The following is a 17,268-nucleotide window of genomic DNA, read 5'->3' as shown; positions in this document are numbered from 1 at the left end:
CTCAACATGATCCCTCGTCACATCCAGAAGCCATTACTCGCGCAGAGTCGCAGAGCGCGGAAGATCAGGCTGAAAGCCACCGTGACGAATCCTCGTCGCCACAGCTCTCTAGCGTTGCGCGTTCCTCAAGCCACACTGCTACCACCGCGCGCAGTATCGCGTCGACCAACTTGTCCACCTTGGCGACGTCAGCCTCTCATGGCTCTTCAAATATGGCCCAGGACAGCAAAGACGTTGCGGCCGTACGCGCTCGACAGCAGCAGCATGCCCCGCCAAAGATGACCATCTTCGACCTGGAATCCGATACTGCCACCTCGTCGGCCTTGCCCCAACCATTCGGATTTTCCATATCTCGAAAAGGCCAGATGGTGGCAGTATTCGGGACTAAGAACATTTGGATACTTGAGGCGAAGAAGCTGCCCAAGACGTGTGTGCGCACGCTGGAGGTCCGGCGCAAACCTGTCGCGGTTGAAATCATGGATGACGGGAGCCTGCTTGCGGTTCTCTCCAATCCTTTCAAGGTGGACTTGTACCGCCTGCAGGCAGACGGTGCGCCTGGTTTGGAAAAGGTCAAGAGCATCATACTCATAGTCGACGCGCATACAATCGCGTTGTCCCCGGATGGCATGGTTCTAGCTACTGGACACCCGTTTGGAATCGAGCTCGTCTCACTTGCCGAAAAGGCCTCGGAACATGACCGGAGATCTGTGAATTGCGACCCCATGGACCATTTGATGTTTTCGGACGATGGCCGAACGCTGATTGCCACGGCTTCAGCGCGCATGCCACGGCCCACGACAGTCTTTTCTGTGCACGGCGCATTTGATGGGCCACTTACGGAAGATGGTGATCTCATTCCACAAGAATGTCATATTGCGTGGACGAGGCAGATTCTTTTTCCGGAAAAGGCTCACACTGCAAAGCACGCCTTGATTCTACCAGATCCACTTACTGGCCACGTCAACGAGTTGTTCGCTTTTGACGCCGAAGAAGACACTTGGGGAATCTACGACCTTGGAGGAATGCAATTCATCGAAACCAAGGAGAACCCACCCGAGGCCGGCCACTTCGTCCATGCCGAATCTCTCGAGGATGCTCTTCCCACGGTTTCGCCATCTTATGATCATGTTGCTGTCGCTGTCAAAAACCAAGATTCAAACGCCTTTTGGGTGTTCAGAATTCCAGACACTTACGAGTCCAGCTCTGCCGTCTATCATGATTTGAAGCGGCACTCGGGAGACCACTCCCCGCTCGCACCTTGCTCCTACGTGAGCATGCCAAGGGAGGAGGATACCTCGGCTCAAGACATATCTGGACTTCGCTGGATCGCTTGCGACGAGAATGACTGCGCATTTGAACGTCTCTTGGCTGTGGGAAACATGGTTTGCAGCACGGCTCCCGACACTCCGATTATGCCGGGGGACGCTGCCAAAACCAAAGGCATTCTCATTACAATGGATTTCGACTTTGGCAAATCCCTGGAAGGCCACAGTCCCTCGAAAGCCGAACGGATAACCATCGATCTTGATCAAACACTTCCAGGCGAAAAATTGCCCGAGGACGAGATTGATTTTGAAAGAGAAGTCGAATTGGTCAGGACGCGCACTGTAGCTCAAAGGAGAGGAGAAGCTGCAAGAGCTGTGGCTGGACACACTCTACTGCGGTCCTCAACGACAACATCGCCACAAAATTCAAGCAGAGCAACAACTTCTCGTCCAGACAACGATGACGATGGTCAAGCCGTCTTCGAAGAGCCCTATGTTCAAGGACAGCCAAGGTCCCAGGCCTCTCTGAGTCGAGCCGCAACCGTGGCAGCTGCTTCACCAGCCAACCGAAGACACTTGCGAGCCTTGCCAGATAGGCCTTTGGAATACCGCAGAGCAGACGGTCTCCGAGAGATGCCTCACGAAAGCGATGCCGACAATTGGATCCCACCTCCTCCACCGTATACCCCCCGGGCAGATCGTCCTGGACCAGGCGCCATAAGCATAAGCCTTTCTCATCCTGAAGGAGCTCCCCTTCCAACCGTCCCCTCACCTCCACTCGCGCAAAACTCAACCCTCCCCCGCCTTCAGATTCCCAATGGTCACAGCTCTTCTCACCCTCTCATCCCAAGCTCGGCGCCTGCTGACCGTGGCCACCCGGCGCCACAATTGATCAGTGCCGCCGCTCCCCATTCGGCCAATCCATTGTCGCGAGCTCCTCGCATAGCGCGACCAGACTCTCACCGTTATTCGCATCCGTCATCTCAGAGCCGCCGTCCAGGCACAGGGTCTCGCAATCACACTAGTCCAAGCCAAGCTCCGTTCCGCCCACCACCTGAAGATCCTGTCGAAACATCATTCCATCCGCCCGCGACGCTCTCGTCCAATCCGCACTCGGAACACTTTGCAAGCCACGGACCGCCAAGACAATCGTCTCCTGGTGTCTCGCCGACTGAACAGATTCCAGCCCCTCAGCAAAGCCTTCCGCCAAACTTCAACCGCTCCGACTCTGTTCCAACCCCTGTGCACGCATTCGGAATAAACCCGCGAGCCGCTCAGAGTGTCGATGATTTTGGCGCTGGTCCAACAGCGCGACGTCGCGCCGGCATCAGAGGCCTGCGCCGGCTGGGAAGAGGACAAGGCGAAGTCCAGAGAATGGCGACCATTAGGAGTGTGAGGAGCACCGGCGCCATGAGAATCCGGAGTGCAAGCGCACCACTCGCAGGCGACGACGCTGTAGATACCCCGGGGTCAAGGGATGGAGATGGCTTCAGGAAGAGGATGAGGTGTGTCGTCATGTAGAGCGGCCGGAGAGAGCACACTGGGCACTTTGCAGCCACATCAAGTGAGCTCAATGAACATTCAAATTCCTTCTTCTAGCATATTTATACCCCTTTCGTACCTTCGCTTGACTTCTTCACTTTTTCCCGCGTTGAAAGAGATACTTTCTCGAGCGCGCACTTCTTCCTTTCCCTTACTCTTCGTGATAGACTTGGCATGCTCTGGTTGCAGTCCGCAACTCAAGATACCCCGTGGAATCACGCACCCAGGGAAAGGTCAATTTCGTTTCTTTTCTCTTGCAGAGTACATGCATGGTGTTTGGGGAAAGCTTTTTTTTTTTTGTCGATGCATCGAAAGCATCTGCACTGCGCTCGTTGGCTGAACTATGAGGGGGATTGCGGAGTTGGATCGGGTATAGAAAGAGAATGATACTCAATTCATCGAAGGAGTGACACGAGATTACTTGGGGCTGTCGGGACATATTGAGTGATTGTGCTCCTCTCTGTCGAACTCTTTAACGGTGGTAGATGAGCGGGCGTCCTCCAATTGATGTTTGGACAATGTAAGCGACCAATTGATCCAGCGTCACTTGTCGAGTCACTGACGTCGTTGATAGTAGAAGCATTTGCAAGACTTCTCTGTCACTCCTCATTGCATTCTCCCCTCCGACTCGCAATCGATTCTCGACGGCAAAGTCAAACCCACACCTCCCACACCACCATTCTCGCATTCTCATCTCGCGCATTCCGAATCCGACACCCTCACACCCATCACGCCCCCTCCAATTCGTCGCCATTCAAAAAATTCTGATTGGTCGAATTACCAAAAAATAAACGCACCGCCCGCGCGCTTCGAAAATTAAGCATACCGATTCAGCACCGGATCAGGATGCTCAATCTCCGCGGTTTGCTTGTCAGTCGTTACGTCCGCCCGCAAACTTTGGCACGTTGCTTTCGCGAAATGTTCCATCGGTCCTTACCCCCTTATTCAAGGCGATAGAGTAGTAGAAGAAGGTAAAGAGCGACGTCGCCGATGCATAATGGCCCCGCCGAGGGCGTGATAGGGTTTGTGCTGAACGCTTCCGCTCTGCTTCACGTCCGACGCCTTTGTGGTCTTGGGTTGACGGTGTCATCTGCCGTTTTTGAGACGATGCGTACCTGAGCGCTTGGCCGCGGGATCCTTCCTTTCAATCGATCGACGCGGTGGTTGAAGAGCTGTATCCCGGCCTCAGCGCGAGCGGCGGCTCTCAGCCTCAGTCTCAGCCGCGCTGTCTTTGCGCATCCTGGCCCCTGAGTGGAATAGAATGCAGATCCCTGTCCTTGTCCCTGAGCCGATAAAACCCAATGCAAGAAGAGAACACTTTCGTCTGTCTGCAAACTGCACAGAGCGAGTAGGTAGATGTGCCGAAACCTTGCGCAATGCTCGTCCGCACTGACCAGTCTCCAATCTGGATAGTGGTGCCTGAAAGATAAAGTGAGAGAGGTCGCCGACTACAGAAGGTTTGTTGTGCCTGAGGATAGGGCAAAGTGAGGTTCCGCGTGTGTGGTAGGTGTGGAAAGGAAAGTAAAGGTTGAGAGGGAATGGTAAACTTCTTTCCTCTACACTTTTTGTTTACTTGAGTTTTCGTTTGTTGGGTAGAGGAGGGACGGGCATATAGTTGGAAAGCAGGCTTGGTGAATGAATTGAGTTGAGTAGGGTTGCGTCCATGGTTTGGTGTTGAGAATGAGAAATGTCAAAGGGAGCAAGTCAGTTTGGAGGTTCGAGGCTGACTCGCCTCTGATGGATACTTTCTCGAGATAGAGAGAATCTATACGTAGACGAGAAAAGTAAAAAGGCTTGGACGAACAGTCTGTCACTCTGCCCCAATGTGGATGACGCAGTTCGCTTTTGTCGATTTCAGTCTTTGTCCATCGTTGCACCTTCCCAGCTCTGAAGAACCACGTCCCTTCCCCGCATACACACACCTCTCACCCTCATAATCTGCCCCCACCGCAAATCCGCAACAAGTACCAATCAAGTCTCGCTTGCTCCCCTCATCCCCGGCAACAAACACCTTCAGCCCATCAAACCACCACGAGACCATGCATACATACATACAACCGGGGACCAAGCCAATAGCGCGCAATAACTCCTCCAGCAAACCGGGACATGGTACCGCTTCCGTCGTGTCCTCACTCGTGCCTTGCAGCCTCATGCCCCAGGTATCCATCCATCCCTACCCGCCTTACCCGGCGCCGTCGGCACCCATGTCTCCCTCACGCAGCAGCCGCTCAGCCTCTCCGCAAATAGGTCAAGTCGACGCGGCGAGGCGCGGCCGCGTGGCGTCTGTCCGTCGCCGCATGCGTATGCGCGCTGCAGACACCTGTGACGATCAAGAAGGTGCGGCGATTCCGGGTACGCGGCTGTGCCTGGCTGCCAATGCGAAGCGATGCGATGGGAGGGTTGGTAGCAAGTCAGGCTAGGGCACGGGCGAGCGGGTGTGTTGTTGGGAAGGATGCATTGTCGCTTTGTGAATTCTCTTAGGGCCTTGACCAGCAAGTAGATGGCATCGAAGTGTTTCTCGTCTCGAGTCGCCCGAGGGCGTGTGTGTGCCGCTCATACCGCACAAACACTTTTCAATTTCCAGCTCGTCTTGTTTCCGTCCTCATCTCACATCTACAGACACGCCTCTGCGGCAATCGTTGCCGTACTGTAGTAAGGAGAATGGCCATGGTGACTAAACAGCCGCTCGTATCGCGAAGGTTGACCCGTTGATTACTTGCCCTACCCCTTCCGCCTATCTGACAACGGCGGGCGAGGGGACAGGCGCGGAGGAGAGGCTCGCTCGGGTGAGTCGAGTAGATCAGGGTCTGGTGTGCTCTGCTCCGCGGAGGGTCCATGGTAGCGCACAATTCCCATGCACAAACAAACGAACGGATAGCGGGGACGACGGACGGACCGTGAGGCTACATGTCACGCGCGCGTCTGAACGCGGAATGGAAGGGACCTGAAGACAAAGTGTGATTGGTCTCGTGGAAAGTAATCGGCAGATGCATGGGTTGATTGGCACCAAGTGAGTGGGCGGAGAGAGCCGGCTGCCGAGAGATGCGAAAAAGGTAGAAGAGACAGGGAAGGTAGGGTGCGGCTGACGGACGGACGGGCGCGTTGGAGATCAGGGACAACCAACAGCTTGTTAGCAGCCAGCCGTCAACCAAGCGTAGCGATCGAGGGACGCGTGGACGAGTTTGGCATGTGATGGGATGTTGATTACTGTCCCCAAGTCGGTGTAAGGGTAGGTCGTAGGAGAGTTGAACGGAATCAAATCGAGAGCACATGCAAGATTCTACTAGGTTTTCCAGGGTTTTTGCTTTTTGTGATAGTGATTAAAGTTGGTATTTTTTGAAAATAGTTCGTAGAAGAAGACGCAAAAAAGTATGAGACTATGCTTTAGACATTACTGGAGTGAGGGGTTTGAGATGCTGCTGATATCGATGCTTCTAATCCGATCCCAATGTCGGCGCCTGTCCTGAACTGCTGTTTTTCCTCCGCACTGTGTCTTCCCTGACACTACCCTGGAGTCTGGTCCCGAGATTGAAGCCCTCATCTTGCTGATCCCAGCTCCGCCAGGCGCGTGTGGTTGCGAGAGGAGCGACTGTTTTTCAAGTCGCTCGCTCGCATTGCTCGTCCTTGCTCAACTCCAGTGGTAATGGTTGGCGTGACAATTTGGTGACTCCGATGGCAGACCATTCGAGAGTATACTCCAGATGACTCCGAGTGGTATCAATTTGGACAACTCCATGACTCCTACTTGATTCGGATTTCCCTCGGTTTGGTGAGATGAGATGTTGGTGTAGTCGTTTTGGTGGTCGAGGCCGGCCGCGGTCAGCTACCTGTCGGCAACTCGGCAGGCCGTGCGACGACACCAGCTGTTGGCTGCTCACTCATTCATGACTCAATGAGGGGCAGCTCGTTTGCCGACGTGACGGAAAAGTCGGACATGGAGGAGCAGGTCGAGAGATGGCGCGAGTGGTTGCGGGCAGCGTAGATGCGCTCTTCCTCCTCCTCATCCTCCTCGGCGGCCATGAGGAAGATGTCGAGCCTGATCTTGACTGCTTGGCGGCCGTGCAGGTTGGGAATGAAGACGTATTGGTTCTCGGGTTGGTCTGCCTTGGCCGCCGCAGGGAGGGTTCCACAGGAGGAGGGGAGGTTGGAGGCAGCCACCTTGATGGTCTGCGGAGTATAGGTTTGTGTTTGAGACATGTCGGCGATGGTAGTGGAAGGTGTTGTTTGACTTGTAGATGTTGATTTTGAAGGAGTATGGCCTTGTATGCAATCGACAAAGGGGTGGGTCACCCGTTGTCTTTATAACTACCTGCATCTGTCGAAGGACGACCGAATTAGTGGTTAACGCCGTGGAGGACCGAAAGTTTGCTAGGGCCACCTTATCGCCGGGAGGCAAGGATCAGGCATCATCCATACATTTGTCTGGCTGGGCTGGGCTTGGAGGGGGCTTGGGCCGGACATGGTTTAGTCATGGCCATAGAACAATGAACCAGCCCTTTTTCAGCGCCGAACTGCTTCTCCCATCTTTTCCTGATTCGTCCAGCTGCAAATTAAATCAAGTGCAAGTCGTGACGGCTGACTGGTGCATTCTGTTGTGCTTCGATCGATGGTCGCTCGTCTTGCAATCCTCCCCACAAATGGTCCGCGCGCTGCAGTCGTTTAGGCTGTCGTGCTAGGCAGCGTGTCGTAACCATCTGCAACTGCCAAATGAGCAGTGACGAAAAGGCTACAGTCATGACGAAGAAGGAAGAGAGCACTGAGCAATTGGTGAGTCGAAAGGATCAGCCGGGGCGCAGACTAATCCATCCACATCGCTAGACACGGACGGACTTGACGCGGCGGGCGACGCCGGCAGCTCGGGTCCCGCGGCGGACGACGACGGAGTTATCTTACAATAGCAAAGACTGACTTTGCGTGACCCTGTCTTCCCGCTGTTAGGTTCAAGGGGTCTCTCTCCCAAATATCTTGTCCATCTGACAGCCGCCAATTTGGCCAACTGCCAACCATGTGCTCCATCAGTTGCTACTCCTATATCAGATAAATTATTGATAGCGTCGACCGGGGTATGATATCACGCCCGAGGCTCCACCTACCGCGTGGCGCGCCCCGGCTAGTCCGTCTTGTCCGTGTCCGCCCGCCTCAACACCACATCTACTATTTTGTACCATCACCAACCAACGCCACCGCTTCAATTCACCGCCAACTTCGACCTGCACCATGGCCAACGGCGCCCGCGACACGCACACGCCCTTCGTGCCCGCCCTCATCGTCGTCGACGTGCAGGAAGACTTTTGTCCGCCCGTGAGTCCGTCGCGTGCGCCCCTCACATCACCCCGCACTCTACCTCCCGCTCGCGCCCGTTGATGAACATGTCTACCCCTCTTCCACTCCACTCCCTCCCTCCCCTCCACCTACACCGACACCAACACCAGCGTCCGCCACCGCCGTCCCATCCCAGCCCATACTAACACTGCACGCTCAGAACGGCGCCCTCGCCGTGCCCACCGGCCGCGCCGTCGCCGCGCCCATCAACACGCTCCTGACCCTCCCCTTCGCGCTAAAAATCGCAACCAAAGACTTCCACCCGCCCTCGCACATCTCGTTCGCCTCGAACCACGCGGCACCCGACAACGTGCCCTTCGCCAGCTCCGTCACCATCGTCAACCCGCTCAACGCCGCCGAAACCTACTCCACCCGCCTCTGGCCGGTGCACTGCGTGCAAGGCACGCCGGGTGCGCAGCTGATCCCCGAGCTGGACACGGCGCGGTTGGACGGCGTGGTGGAGAAGGGCATGGATGCGCGCGTCGAGATGTACTCGGCGTTTGCGGACCCCTTTCGCGCGCCCTGCGTCGCCAGCTCGAGCCTGGAGCAGCGCCTGCGTGACAGGGGCGTGACGAACGTGTTTGTTGTCGGGCTGGCCATGGACTATTGCGTGCGATACACGGCGGAAGACGCGGTCGAGCGCGGGTGGCGGACGTGGGTTGTCGAGGAGGGGACGCGCGCGGTCGATGCGGGTAATTGGGATGGAGTGCAGCGAGAGATGGAGGGAAGGGGCATTTCCTTTGTCAAGATGGATGGTGAAGAGGTGGGACGAGTGAGAGCGTTGGAAGCCGAGGGGGCGCAAAAGGTGAAGAGTGATTGAGACGATCGAGACAAGACGAGATGAGATGAGACGACCATGATACCCAAGATCGAGACGAGACGAGACGACAACAATACCATTCAACTGACACATCGACCGAACCCTCGAAATCACGCTCTATCCATGTTCCCTCCGGTCGCCCCTAGCTATCCCGCTACGCTACTCCCAAGACCCTCCCGCTCCACACCATTCTCCTCCCCGTCCGTCCCGCCCTCTCTCCGCCATCCATCCCCCATCCTCTCCGCCCAGCCCGATGCCAACCTCTTGGCCCTCTTACCTTCCGCCCACCACCCCCGTCCCCGTCCAACCCAGCCAGGAACCCTGCTCCGTCGTTCGTATCGCGCTCGCTCGCTTTGCGTGCTTTTGCCCAGACGGTCCGGTCGCGCCCTTATCGCTTGCGCCATACCTAGGCACGGCCAAGCAAACATCCGACATGTGGCCAATTGGTGAGGGGGGTGCGTGGCACGTTGATTTGAGCTTGAGCTGAGGGTCGAGGTACTTAGGGGGGAGAGAGGAGAAGGGGTGGGAACAGCCGCAGCGACCACTGGCGGTCATGCCCAGGTGTGCTCAGGCCCTGTACATCCGTCTTGAGCGGACGACGTTCCAGAAGCGCCTCAGGAAAGAAAGGCCTACCTACAATAGCCAAAGGAGGTGACGGGAAAGCGTTTGTTTGCTTACATAGCCAAGGTACTTGCTTCACGTTGCTTTCTTCTACTATTGTCTCACTACATACCAACATGAACGTACGACAGCAGCTGCTCTGCTCTCACAGCCAGCCGCCGTCAGGTCAGCCGGAGCCAGCGAGCCAGCGGCATGATCCCGCAGACCCGTTGTGGAGCGGCATGTCATTCATGCGTTTTGGTTTTGGTTTTGGACTCGGGCCGGGTCAATGCCGCTCGTTTGTTCGTTTGCACTTTTTTAACCTCACATTTGCTTGATTTTGTTGAAGCCGGAAATGAGAGGTTTGGAGCTTGTCTGTAAATGTTGCGTTCAAGGCAAGTGAATGTCATGTCATTTCGTTGCAATTCCAAAAAAGTCTTGGTTGGGAAATATTCATATACATACAACCACAGTGGAGGTTGTATATCAATATCGATGCGACCGCCCCTACTAATATTTCCTTGCTGTCCATATCGTATCTAGGTGGCTGCTCTCTCTCCAACGACCGGTTGGTTGGTTGAGTGACGAATCCGGGGGGAGGGCCAAAAGACAACAGACAAGAAAGCGGGCTGTTATCAAAAGCCACGCCCGCCCAGAGACGGAGATGGTGGAAAGCAAAAATTCCCACCTACCGCCGCCCACAACAAAAACATGCTTTCTGTCGTGCATGCCTGCCTGCCAGCTCGTTCGTCCAGCCCTTGCCCTTCCTTGTTGTTCTTGGGGGAGTGCCCACCCAACGCTGGCACCAACCAACCAGCCAACCCGCGCCATGTCGCCATGTCTCTCTATTGTTGTTTTGCTGCTCGCTCGCTCGCTCTCTGTGGCGCGTCCGTTGCGGACGGACCGCCAGGTCTTCTCTTCCTTCGCCATGCCAAAGCCAAAATATGCTACGCTTGTTTGTTCTCATCAACGAGACGCAAGACACAATTGTGTATGAGAAAACGCGCCGCAAAAGGAAGGGGCCAAAACGCCGTGCAATGCCGTTCGTCTGTCTAGACATATGCTGCTGCTGCTGTACGCCGGGGAAAAGGAAAAGGTCGTGTCTGTCGAAAGCGTGGAGGGGTATTTACAAGGGATTACGGGAATGCGCTTGTGGGCGCTCGCTCCGGACGAAGTGGGTATTATGGTGTGATCAAGGTCGTGTTTTCGTCCAAGGCCAGGTGGATGAGGCCAACCGCCAGCTTTTCCACGCGCTCGGAGCCGCGCAAAAGTCCGAGCAATGGAAACGGCGATTATGCCGGGCGTGCGGTCGACGGCTGCGGAATCCTAGCCGCTGGAATGGATGATGCGGCGGCAGAGGGTCCACAAATCAAGGAGTTTTATGGTCGTGGAATGGAGGGAACGCGCGTGTTCATCAGTCGCCGCCGCCTTGGTGGGTGCCCGATCTGCACTCATTCTTGTGAGTGGAGCAATAGGAGCTGTGCAAATGTTAGCGGGCAAGATTGCGCCGGATTGGACTCTGAAGCTTACTTGAGCGGTATCCACTTCATCTCGGTCTGGTCGAAGCGGTGACCCTCGTAGCGCGTGTTGGTCAAACTCCTGGAGCCGTATTCCTCTTGGAGAAGCGCCTGGTACGCAAACGGAATCTTGACGGGCATGTTTTCAAACGTGCTGTCGCGCAGAGGGAAAATGTCGTCGAAGCGGAAGTGGTGCTTGTCCTTGCAGTACATCCAGCCGGCCTGGCCGTTTTCCTCGCGCTCCTTGTCGTGGCGGACAGTGGTGATGTCGATGAAGAGACCGGTGTCGGTGTCGATCCAGCGGGCATCAATGACATTCAGCCAGTCCTTGGTCGAGCCGTTTGTGTAGTGCGGGTTGACCTCAATCATGTAGTCGCGGCTCTGGTCGGTGCCGGGGATGTTGAAGTGGTGGACGCTCATGTTGTAGTACGAGGCCAGGTAGTGCATGCTCTGCTCAGAGATTTGGACGTCAATATCCGTGTCCCAGGGCATAATCTTGCGATTCCACCACCAACCCAGCAGAGAGCCGTGCATGATCCACGTTTCGGCGCCAATGTCGTGCATGGTCGAGAGGTAGGTCTGGACGAGAGCGGTCAGGTTGGAGAGGCGGTCGTCATAGGACAGCGTGTGCTCTGCGAAGCGGCCATCATAATGCGGGTGGAACTGTGGCACGGCGCTGTCAGGGTCTGCCATTGCGGAGGGCGTGGGAGATACGTACGGTGGACTCGTGGAAGTACTTTTCTACGGGATCGCCCTTTTTGCCCGAGTGGTCCTTGCGATTCTTGGTCTTTACGCTGAGAAAGTCGGCATCGCGCTTCTGGAGTCTGGGGATGGTAGCGGGAGCGGGAGCGGGAGCGGGTGCGGTGTGGACGAGGGCTACGCAGGCGGCGAGCAGCGCAAGCAACAGCGAGAGGCGGGTAAACATGGTTGGAGATGATGATGGCGGTGATGGAGGAGCTGCTACTGGGCAAACAGCATGGTACGTCGGGGAGAAGTAGGAGAGTGGGAGTAGAAGAGGAAGATGTCGCGTGAGAGGTTGCCGGGACAGGACGAGGCTGCAGGTGGGTGCAGTCTTAAGTTGGCAATGCGGAGCGTGGGCCGTGTGTGGGTGGTGGTCGAGGCTTCTGCGCGCGTCACCCCGTACGCTCGGGCGACAGCACCGCCAGGCAGGCTTGGTTTTGCAGCCACCAAGGCCAGCCCGTTGACGCTGCTGCAAATTACTGCACTAGCTATTACCGATTCCTTCTGACCTGCGGCAAAAAGTTTGCGCAAAGGCACCATGGATGCACTCTCTACTAATCTATCTATACATGTACACAGAGGTGGATCATGGCATCAGCGCCCCCGGACATGGTGCGAGCACGTCGTCGTAATCGGCACAGCACATCACCTCGTGTTCAATTACCCACTTCTGTCGTCTCTCGTCAGGCGCGCGGCAACAACAGTGATGAGCGACTGAATTAGAATTGGGCAGTCGACGTGGATGCTGCTTGGCGGGGTTGGCCTTCAGGGAACATGACGGCGAGCAAGCGCTGGGCGTGGCGGGCGAATTGGCCAATTTCTGGGCGCGCGGCGTCTGCATTTTTTTCGTGGCCGCGCGGCCGACAGGGCCAAGCTTTTACCAAGCTTTTGCGGGCGCCACGAGGTTGACACCAAACATTGACTGTTCACCAGCTTGTTTCCGTCGCTCTCGAAGCAAACATCAACGGCTCTCGAAGAAACGGCTCTCCAAACCCATCCCAAAACATCCACATCGCTGACCATCCCTCGCCGAGTGTCATTGCATCCCTCGTCCTGTCATCCCTCTCGTCCGGCGTCTCGCCCTGTCATCGCTGACGCGGCACCATCGTTCCTCAGCCTCTTCCTGTTGTAGTTAGGGTCCTGGGTAACTCCGTCGACACATCCCCAGTCCGAACGCGACCAGACTCGGCTCCGGCAGCATGTCAACTAACCCTCGATTTGAGAGACGTCAACGACTCCAACAGGGACGTCAGTCGTCACGGCTGTCTAGATTCGGCTCTGCCCTTGCCGCTAGACGTACCACCATGTCTGTCGCTTCATCACTTGACACTCGCGTCCATTCCATCCTCGCCGCAGCCTGCCTGCACGCGACCTCTTGCAATAACACCATCCAATCGCTTCACCAACACAGCTTCTTCCCTCCACCCTGGCGCTAACATGCCGAATACCCGTCAAGAACAACCACAAACACACCTCACAACCTGCGGCGCAGCACTGCCTCGCGGCCCGCCCCCTTAGAGTAGGTGGCGCACAACTCAAGCTTTTAGCCAGGAACGCCTCTCCCCTTTCACCAGCCAGGCCCCGGGCCATCTCAGTCCCTACTGACCGTCGGATCCCATGTGCACGGCGCGTACGCCCCGGTATTCAGCTTGGCCATGTCGTCGCCGTCCAGCTCGAAGTCAAACACGCTTGCATTCTCCTCGATACGCGCCTTGCTGACCGTTTTCGGCAACGGCACGAAGCCCTGAATGTCGTTGATGTTTAGCCACTTGTGGAGAGGGACCACGGACAGCACACGCACCTTTTGCAAGCTCCACCGCAGCAAGATCTGCGCCGTCGTCTTGTTATGCTTCTTTGCCAGTGGGACCAAAAGCGGGTCATCGTTCTTGGTCGCCCTGACCAGCGGCGAGTAGGCCTATCATCGTCGTGTAAGCATAGGTCCCCAGCCAATCAAAAGCCAGCCAGGAGCTGCAGACTTACCTCGAGCAGAACCCCCCTATCCCGACACCACTTGACGATATCATCACGCGCGAGCCACGGGTGCAGCTCGACCTACATCCCCTGATCAGCCGCTCTTCCCCCGACCCGTTTACCCCAGACGCTGCATGCACGTACCTGATTGACGCTCAACACCCCACCGTCCATCCCTCTCTCCCCCCTTATCCGCATCCACCCCTCCAGCTCCTCCAAGTGATGCACACCATAATTGCTCACCCCAATACTCCTCACCTTGCCCTCCTTAACCGCCTCAACAAGCGCCTGCCACGCACCAAGTCGCGCCAACTTCCCGCCATACGGCGCGTGCAGCAGATACAAATCCACGTACCCCTCGAGCTCCGGACACGACGCCAGGGTAGCCTCGACATCGGCACGCGCCGACGCGTACGACATGGCCCGCGGATGCACCTTGGTGGTGAAGAAGAGGTCGGCGCGCTTCAGGTTGGCCTGCTTGGCCGCAGACGCGACGAGCCCGCTCGCGCAGCCCGCCTCGTTGCGGTAGGCGCGCGCGCTGTCGATGTGCCGGTAGCCGGCGCCGAGGGCGTGGTTGACGAGGTCTGCGCAGTCGGCGGCGGGACTATTCAATGGCGCGGAGCTCAAGTCAGCACCTATGTCTGCTGTCTTCAATGCTACATGTGGGTGGGTCTGCATGTCTTGTCTGCCAATCTTACGTCTGATACACCCCAAACCCCACAACCGGAATCTCGTAGCCGCTCTTGAGGCGATACGTGCTCCCAATACTCTCTGGCGTCTTGCCCTTGCCAAACGCCAGACTCTCCTCCCTCTCTCCTCTCTTCTCTCCCTTCTCAGACATGGCTGTACGGAAACTCCTAGTAGCCACCCCTTTCAGAAGCGACACTTTCGTCGCAATAGTTAGGGTCGTAGCAGCAGAAGACGTCCAACGGGCTCGAGCAGCCGTGCAGGTGGTGGCGAGTTGCTGCGGTCGAGCAGCAGCCGGTAGACTGGCGGAGCCAATTCGAAAGCCAATGCGGCGGTGGGAGGACAACTGGCGCGCAGTAGTGTACGCAATCGTAGTAGTAGAAGCAGCAGCTGCAGGCATGCAGAATTGGACTCGATTATCCAATGGGCGCGGTAGCTGTCGCTATAGCTACCTAGCGCGTCGTCGAGAACAGCCACGTGTGGGCGAGATGCGGTGAAAGCTGCAATCGAGGTGAAAAGGCACGCGCCGCGACCTTGTCTACACTCGACGTGTTTTAGATGTGAAGAGCCAGAAAGTTTTGCAATGGAAAGTGGGATAACTACAAGGTAAAAAGCTTCAATAGGTAGAAGCTCCAACAATATGCAAGTGAGGGGCACAGCATCACTGATGTGCTGCATGACGGGAGGATTGACCCCGAGCCGACTGGATGAACGTGGTGCGCGTGACGTCAGGGCAGACAGAGGACGGGGACGGGAGCTTTAAACTCCGCGCTAATGCCGAAGATGCACGGTCAATCGGCCGTGGGCGGGGTCCCGATTACCTACTGCGTCTTTGTCAATGGTTACATACTACATCTTTGTCAATGCATGTATATCAATCTACTCCACCTCCTTTGGATGAAGCGATGGAGTCTAGGTAGATTTTTCACTTCCTGGTATCGGAGACGGCGCCATGTAGCGCCTCGCACAATCCCACCTGATTCACCCGAGATCAGGCAGCTTGCGCACCGTCACAAAGCTCTAGTTGAATGCAGCCAAGGTCGAGATTCATGACAGACGGTCTTTTGAAAGTGGTAGTAGTCTATCTAGTTCATTTCGTCAACTCCAGCTCGTACATCATGTGGCTCAAAGTGGCAGGACACCCAATATTCCCGTCCAAACTCCGGCCCAAATCTCAAAATCAAAACACCACTCCTTCTGGTCATATTCCTCAGTCGCGATCCTCTCTCCATTCGACGCCGTTGCTGACGCCGCTCTCGTGGTCGTGCTCGCGCTCGTGCTGCCCTGACGCGCGTGCCTGGTTCTTCTTGTTCGTCGCATCGGCGTCATCGTCGCTTTCTTCGTCCTCAAACGCCGCCGGGTCTGCAAGGGGCTGCGACGCCTCGCCGCTGGGATCCAAGGTGTCGTCCGCTGAGACAGAGATGCCCCTTGCTCCCCACTTGGAGTTGTTGCGCGTCCGCGGCTGAGCGTCGTCGCCTCCAGCCTCGGCGTCGTACTCATAGTCGTCGCGGTCCGCCTCGGTGCTCTTGCGTCCCAAGAAGCGTCCGACCAACCAGCCGCGCGACAGGTCGTCGCTGTCCACAACTCCGCCGCCCCGTAGCTTCACCCGCTGCCTTGTCCAATATACCCAGGCAAAGTCGATGTAGAGCGCTGTCTGTACGATGCCGTAGATGGTGCGCACTGGGTCGAAGTTGTGCTCGGGTCCAAAACCGCGAACCAGCCAGTTGAGAATGTAGAATCCGCGGTAGGAGCCAAGCGTGACGAGATAGAATGAGTCAATGACGGTTGGAACCGTCGTTTGCCGGAGGAGCATAAGTTGCGGCAGGACGCATACAGACTCGAGAATGATTGAAAAGACCCAGAGATTCTGAGAGGAACGTGTCAGCAAGTTCTTGTCCCGAGAGAATGGCAAGGTAGCCCGAGACGAAGACAATATCCGAGATGCGCTGGAAGATCCCGAGATGACTGGGAACTTACCTCCGCCAAAGTGAAAGGGTGCCACTTCCGAAAGATCAGAGTCGTCAGAGGCGTCAAGATAAGACTGCCGCCCAAAGCGTACATGCCTAATTTGACCGCCTTCTCTCGCTCGCGAGTTCGCGCAAAGATCCGCATCATGATGAAGACGGTGTACGACGACGTGACGATGAAGTATATTTTGAGGACAAAGTTCCACCACCGGTGCCAGTCGTTGAAGATGGGCGTGTAGAAGAGGTCGACATAGCGTGAGCAAAAGACGACGACGTAGAGTATCTGAGTGAGTAGGGAGACGCCTGCAGAGGAGATGCGCGTTAGCTACGTTGTCCGCCAGGCGTTTGGGCGCAAGAAGCACGCGTACCCTCTGCGCTTCGATTGGAATGTATCACGGCGATGAGTATCATGTGCGAGACGGCGTGGGACAGGTCGCCCAGAATGCGAAAGATGTTGAAGTTGAACGTCATGATGGCGGTTGGAGGGTTGCAGGTTGCGGATGCGCCGGGGAGCTATCGCAGAGCTCAACAACGCGGGAGCTCCCTTGCGACTGGAGGTTGGTGTTCCTGTTTGGCTCTGAGGTCATGCAGCAGCAGCTTCCACGTCGAACGGAACGGCAGCTAGCAACCTGGACCGAGCCCAGCCCGGGTACGTATGGCCGTTAGGTAAGCGCACCAGCGCCAAGCCCTACAGGGTTGCCCGCTGGCCTCAGGCCATGCTGTCCCTGCATTTTCCCCACAGCCAGCGTCGGCGCTATCTATCAATCTGCTACTGTCATCGACCAAAATCGAATGACCTACCACAGTCATCAAAATACGAACCGGTCGGACTCGAG

General features: G+C 56.4%; 5 protein-coding genes across 5 annotated transcripts; 2 read left to right on the top strand and 3 right to left on the bottom strand.

The window, feature by feature from the left end:
* Positions 1-212: 212 nt before the first annotated feature.
* BKA78DRAFT_249862 (uncharacterized protein) lies at positions 213-1,961 on the top strand (the record flags this gene model as incomplete). Its single annotated transcript, XM_066884509.1, has 2 exons — positions 213-867; positions 943-1,961. Coding segments are annotated over 2 exons (1,674 nt in total), but the record flags the coding sequence as incomplete, so codon positions are not given.
* A 6,063-nt stretch (positions 1,962-8,024) lies between these two features.
* On the top strand, positions 8,025-8,949 carry BKA78DRAFT_250436 (pyrazinamidase/nicotinamidase-like protein; the record flags this gene model as incomplete). The annotated part of the gene is made up of 2 exons (XM_066884571.1): positions 8,025-8,108; positions 8,290-8,949. 2 exons carry the CDS (start codon positions 8,025-8,027, stop codon positions 8,947-8,949), a joined length of 744 nt encoding a protein of 247 aa, XP_066745731.1.
* A 2,014-nt stretch (positions 8,950-10,963) lies between these two features.
* Positions 10,964-11,991, bottom strand: BKA78DRAFT_352167 (LicD family-domain-containing protein; the record flags this gene model as incomplete). The annotated part of the gene is made up of 3 exons (XM_066891304.1): positions 10,964-11,027; positions 11,080-11,729; positions 11,785-11,991. 3 exons carry the CDS (start codon positions 11,989-11,991, stop codon positions 10,964-10,966), a joined length of 921 nt encoding a protein of 306 aa, XP_066745730.1.
* Positions 11,992-13,398: 1,407 nt separating this feature from the next.
* BKA78DRAFT_249332 (putative aldo-keto reductase) lies at positions 13,399-14,619 on the bottom strand (the record flags this gene model as incomplete). The annotated part of the gene is made up of 5 exons (XM_066884466.1): positions 13,399-13,551; positions 13,609-13,722; positions 13,788-13,859; positions 13,923-14,382; positions 14,477-14,619. The coding sequence occupies 5 exons, from the start codon at positions 14,617-14,619 to the stop codon at positions 13,399-13,401; spliced, it is 942 nt and encodes a 313-aa protein (XP_066745729.1).
* A 900-nt stretch (positions 14,620-15,519) lies between these two features.
* Positions 15,520-17,020, bottom strand: BKA78DRAFT_312256 (ER lumen protein retaining receptor-domain-containing protein). The gene is made up of 3 exons (XM_066888290.1): positions 16,801-17,020; positions 16,443-16,735; positions 15,520-16,332 (listed from the first exon to the last, which is right to left on the bottom strand). Exons 1-3 carry the CDS (start codon positions 16,901-16,903, stop codon positions 15,676-15,678), a joined length of 1,053 nt encoding a protein of 350 aa, XP_066745728.1. The 5' UTR covers positions 16,904-17,020; the 3' UTR covers positions 15,520-15,675.
* Positions 17,021-17,268: the final 248 nt, after the last annotated feature.

The sequence above is a fragment of the Phyllosticta capitalensis genome, assembly GCF_038381095.1.
Source record: "Phyllosticta capitalensis strain CBS 128856 chromosome Unknown BKA78scaffold_4, whole genome shotgun sequence".
Lineage (NCBI taxonomy): Eukaryota > Fungi > Ascomycota > Dothideomycetes > Botryosphaeriales > Phyllostictaceae > Phyllosticta > Phyllosticta capitalensis.
The sequence above is the reverse complement of the archived record's forward strand: the minus strand, read 5'-3'. Positions and strand labels throughout refer to the sequence as shown.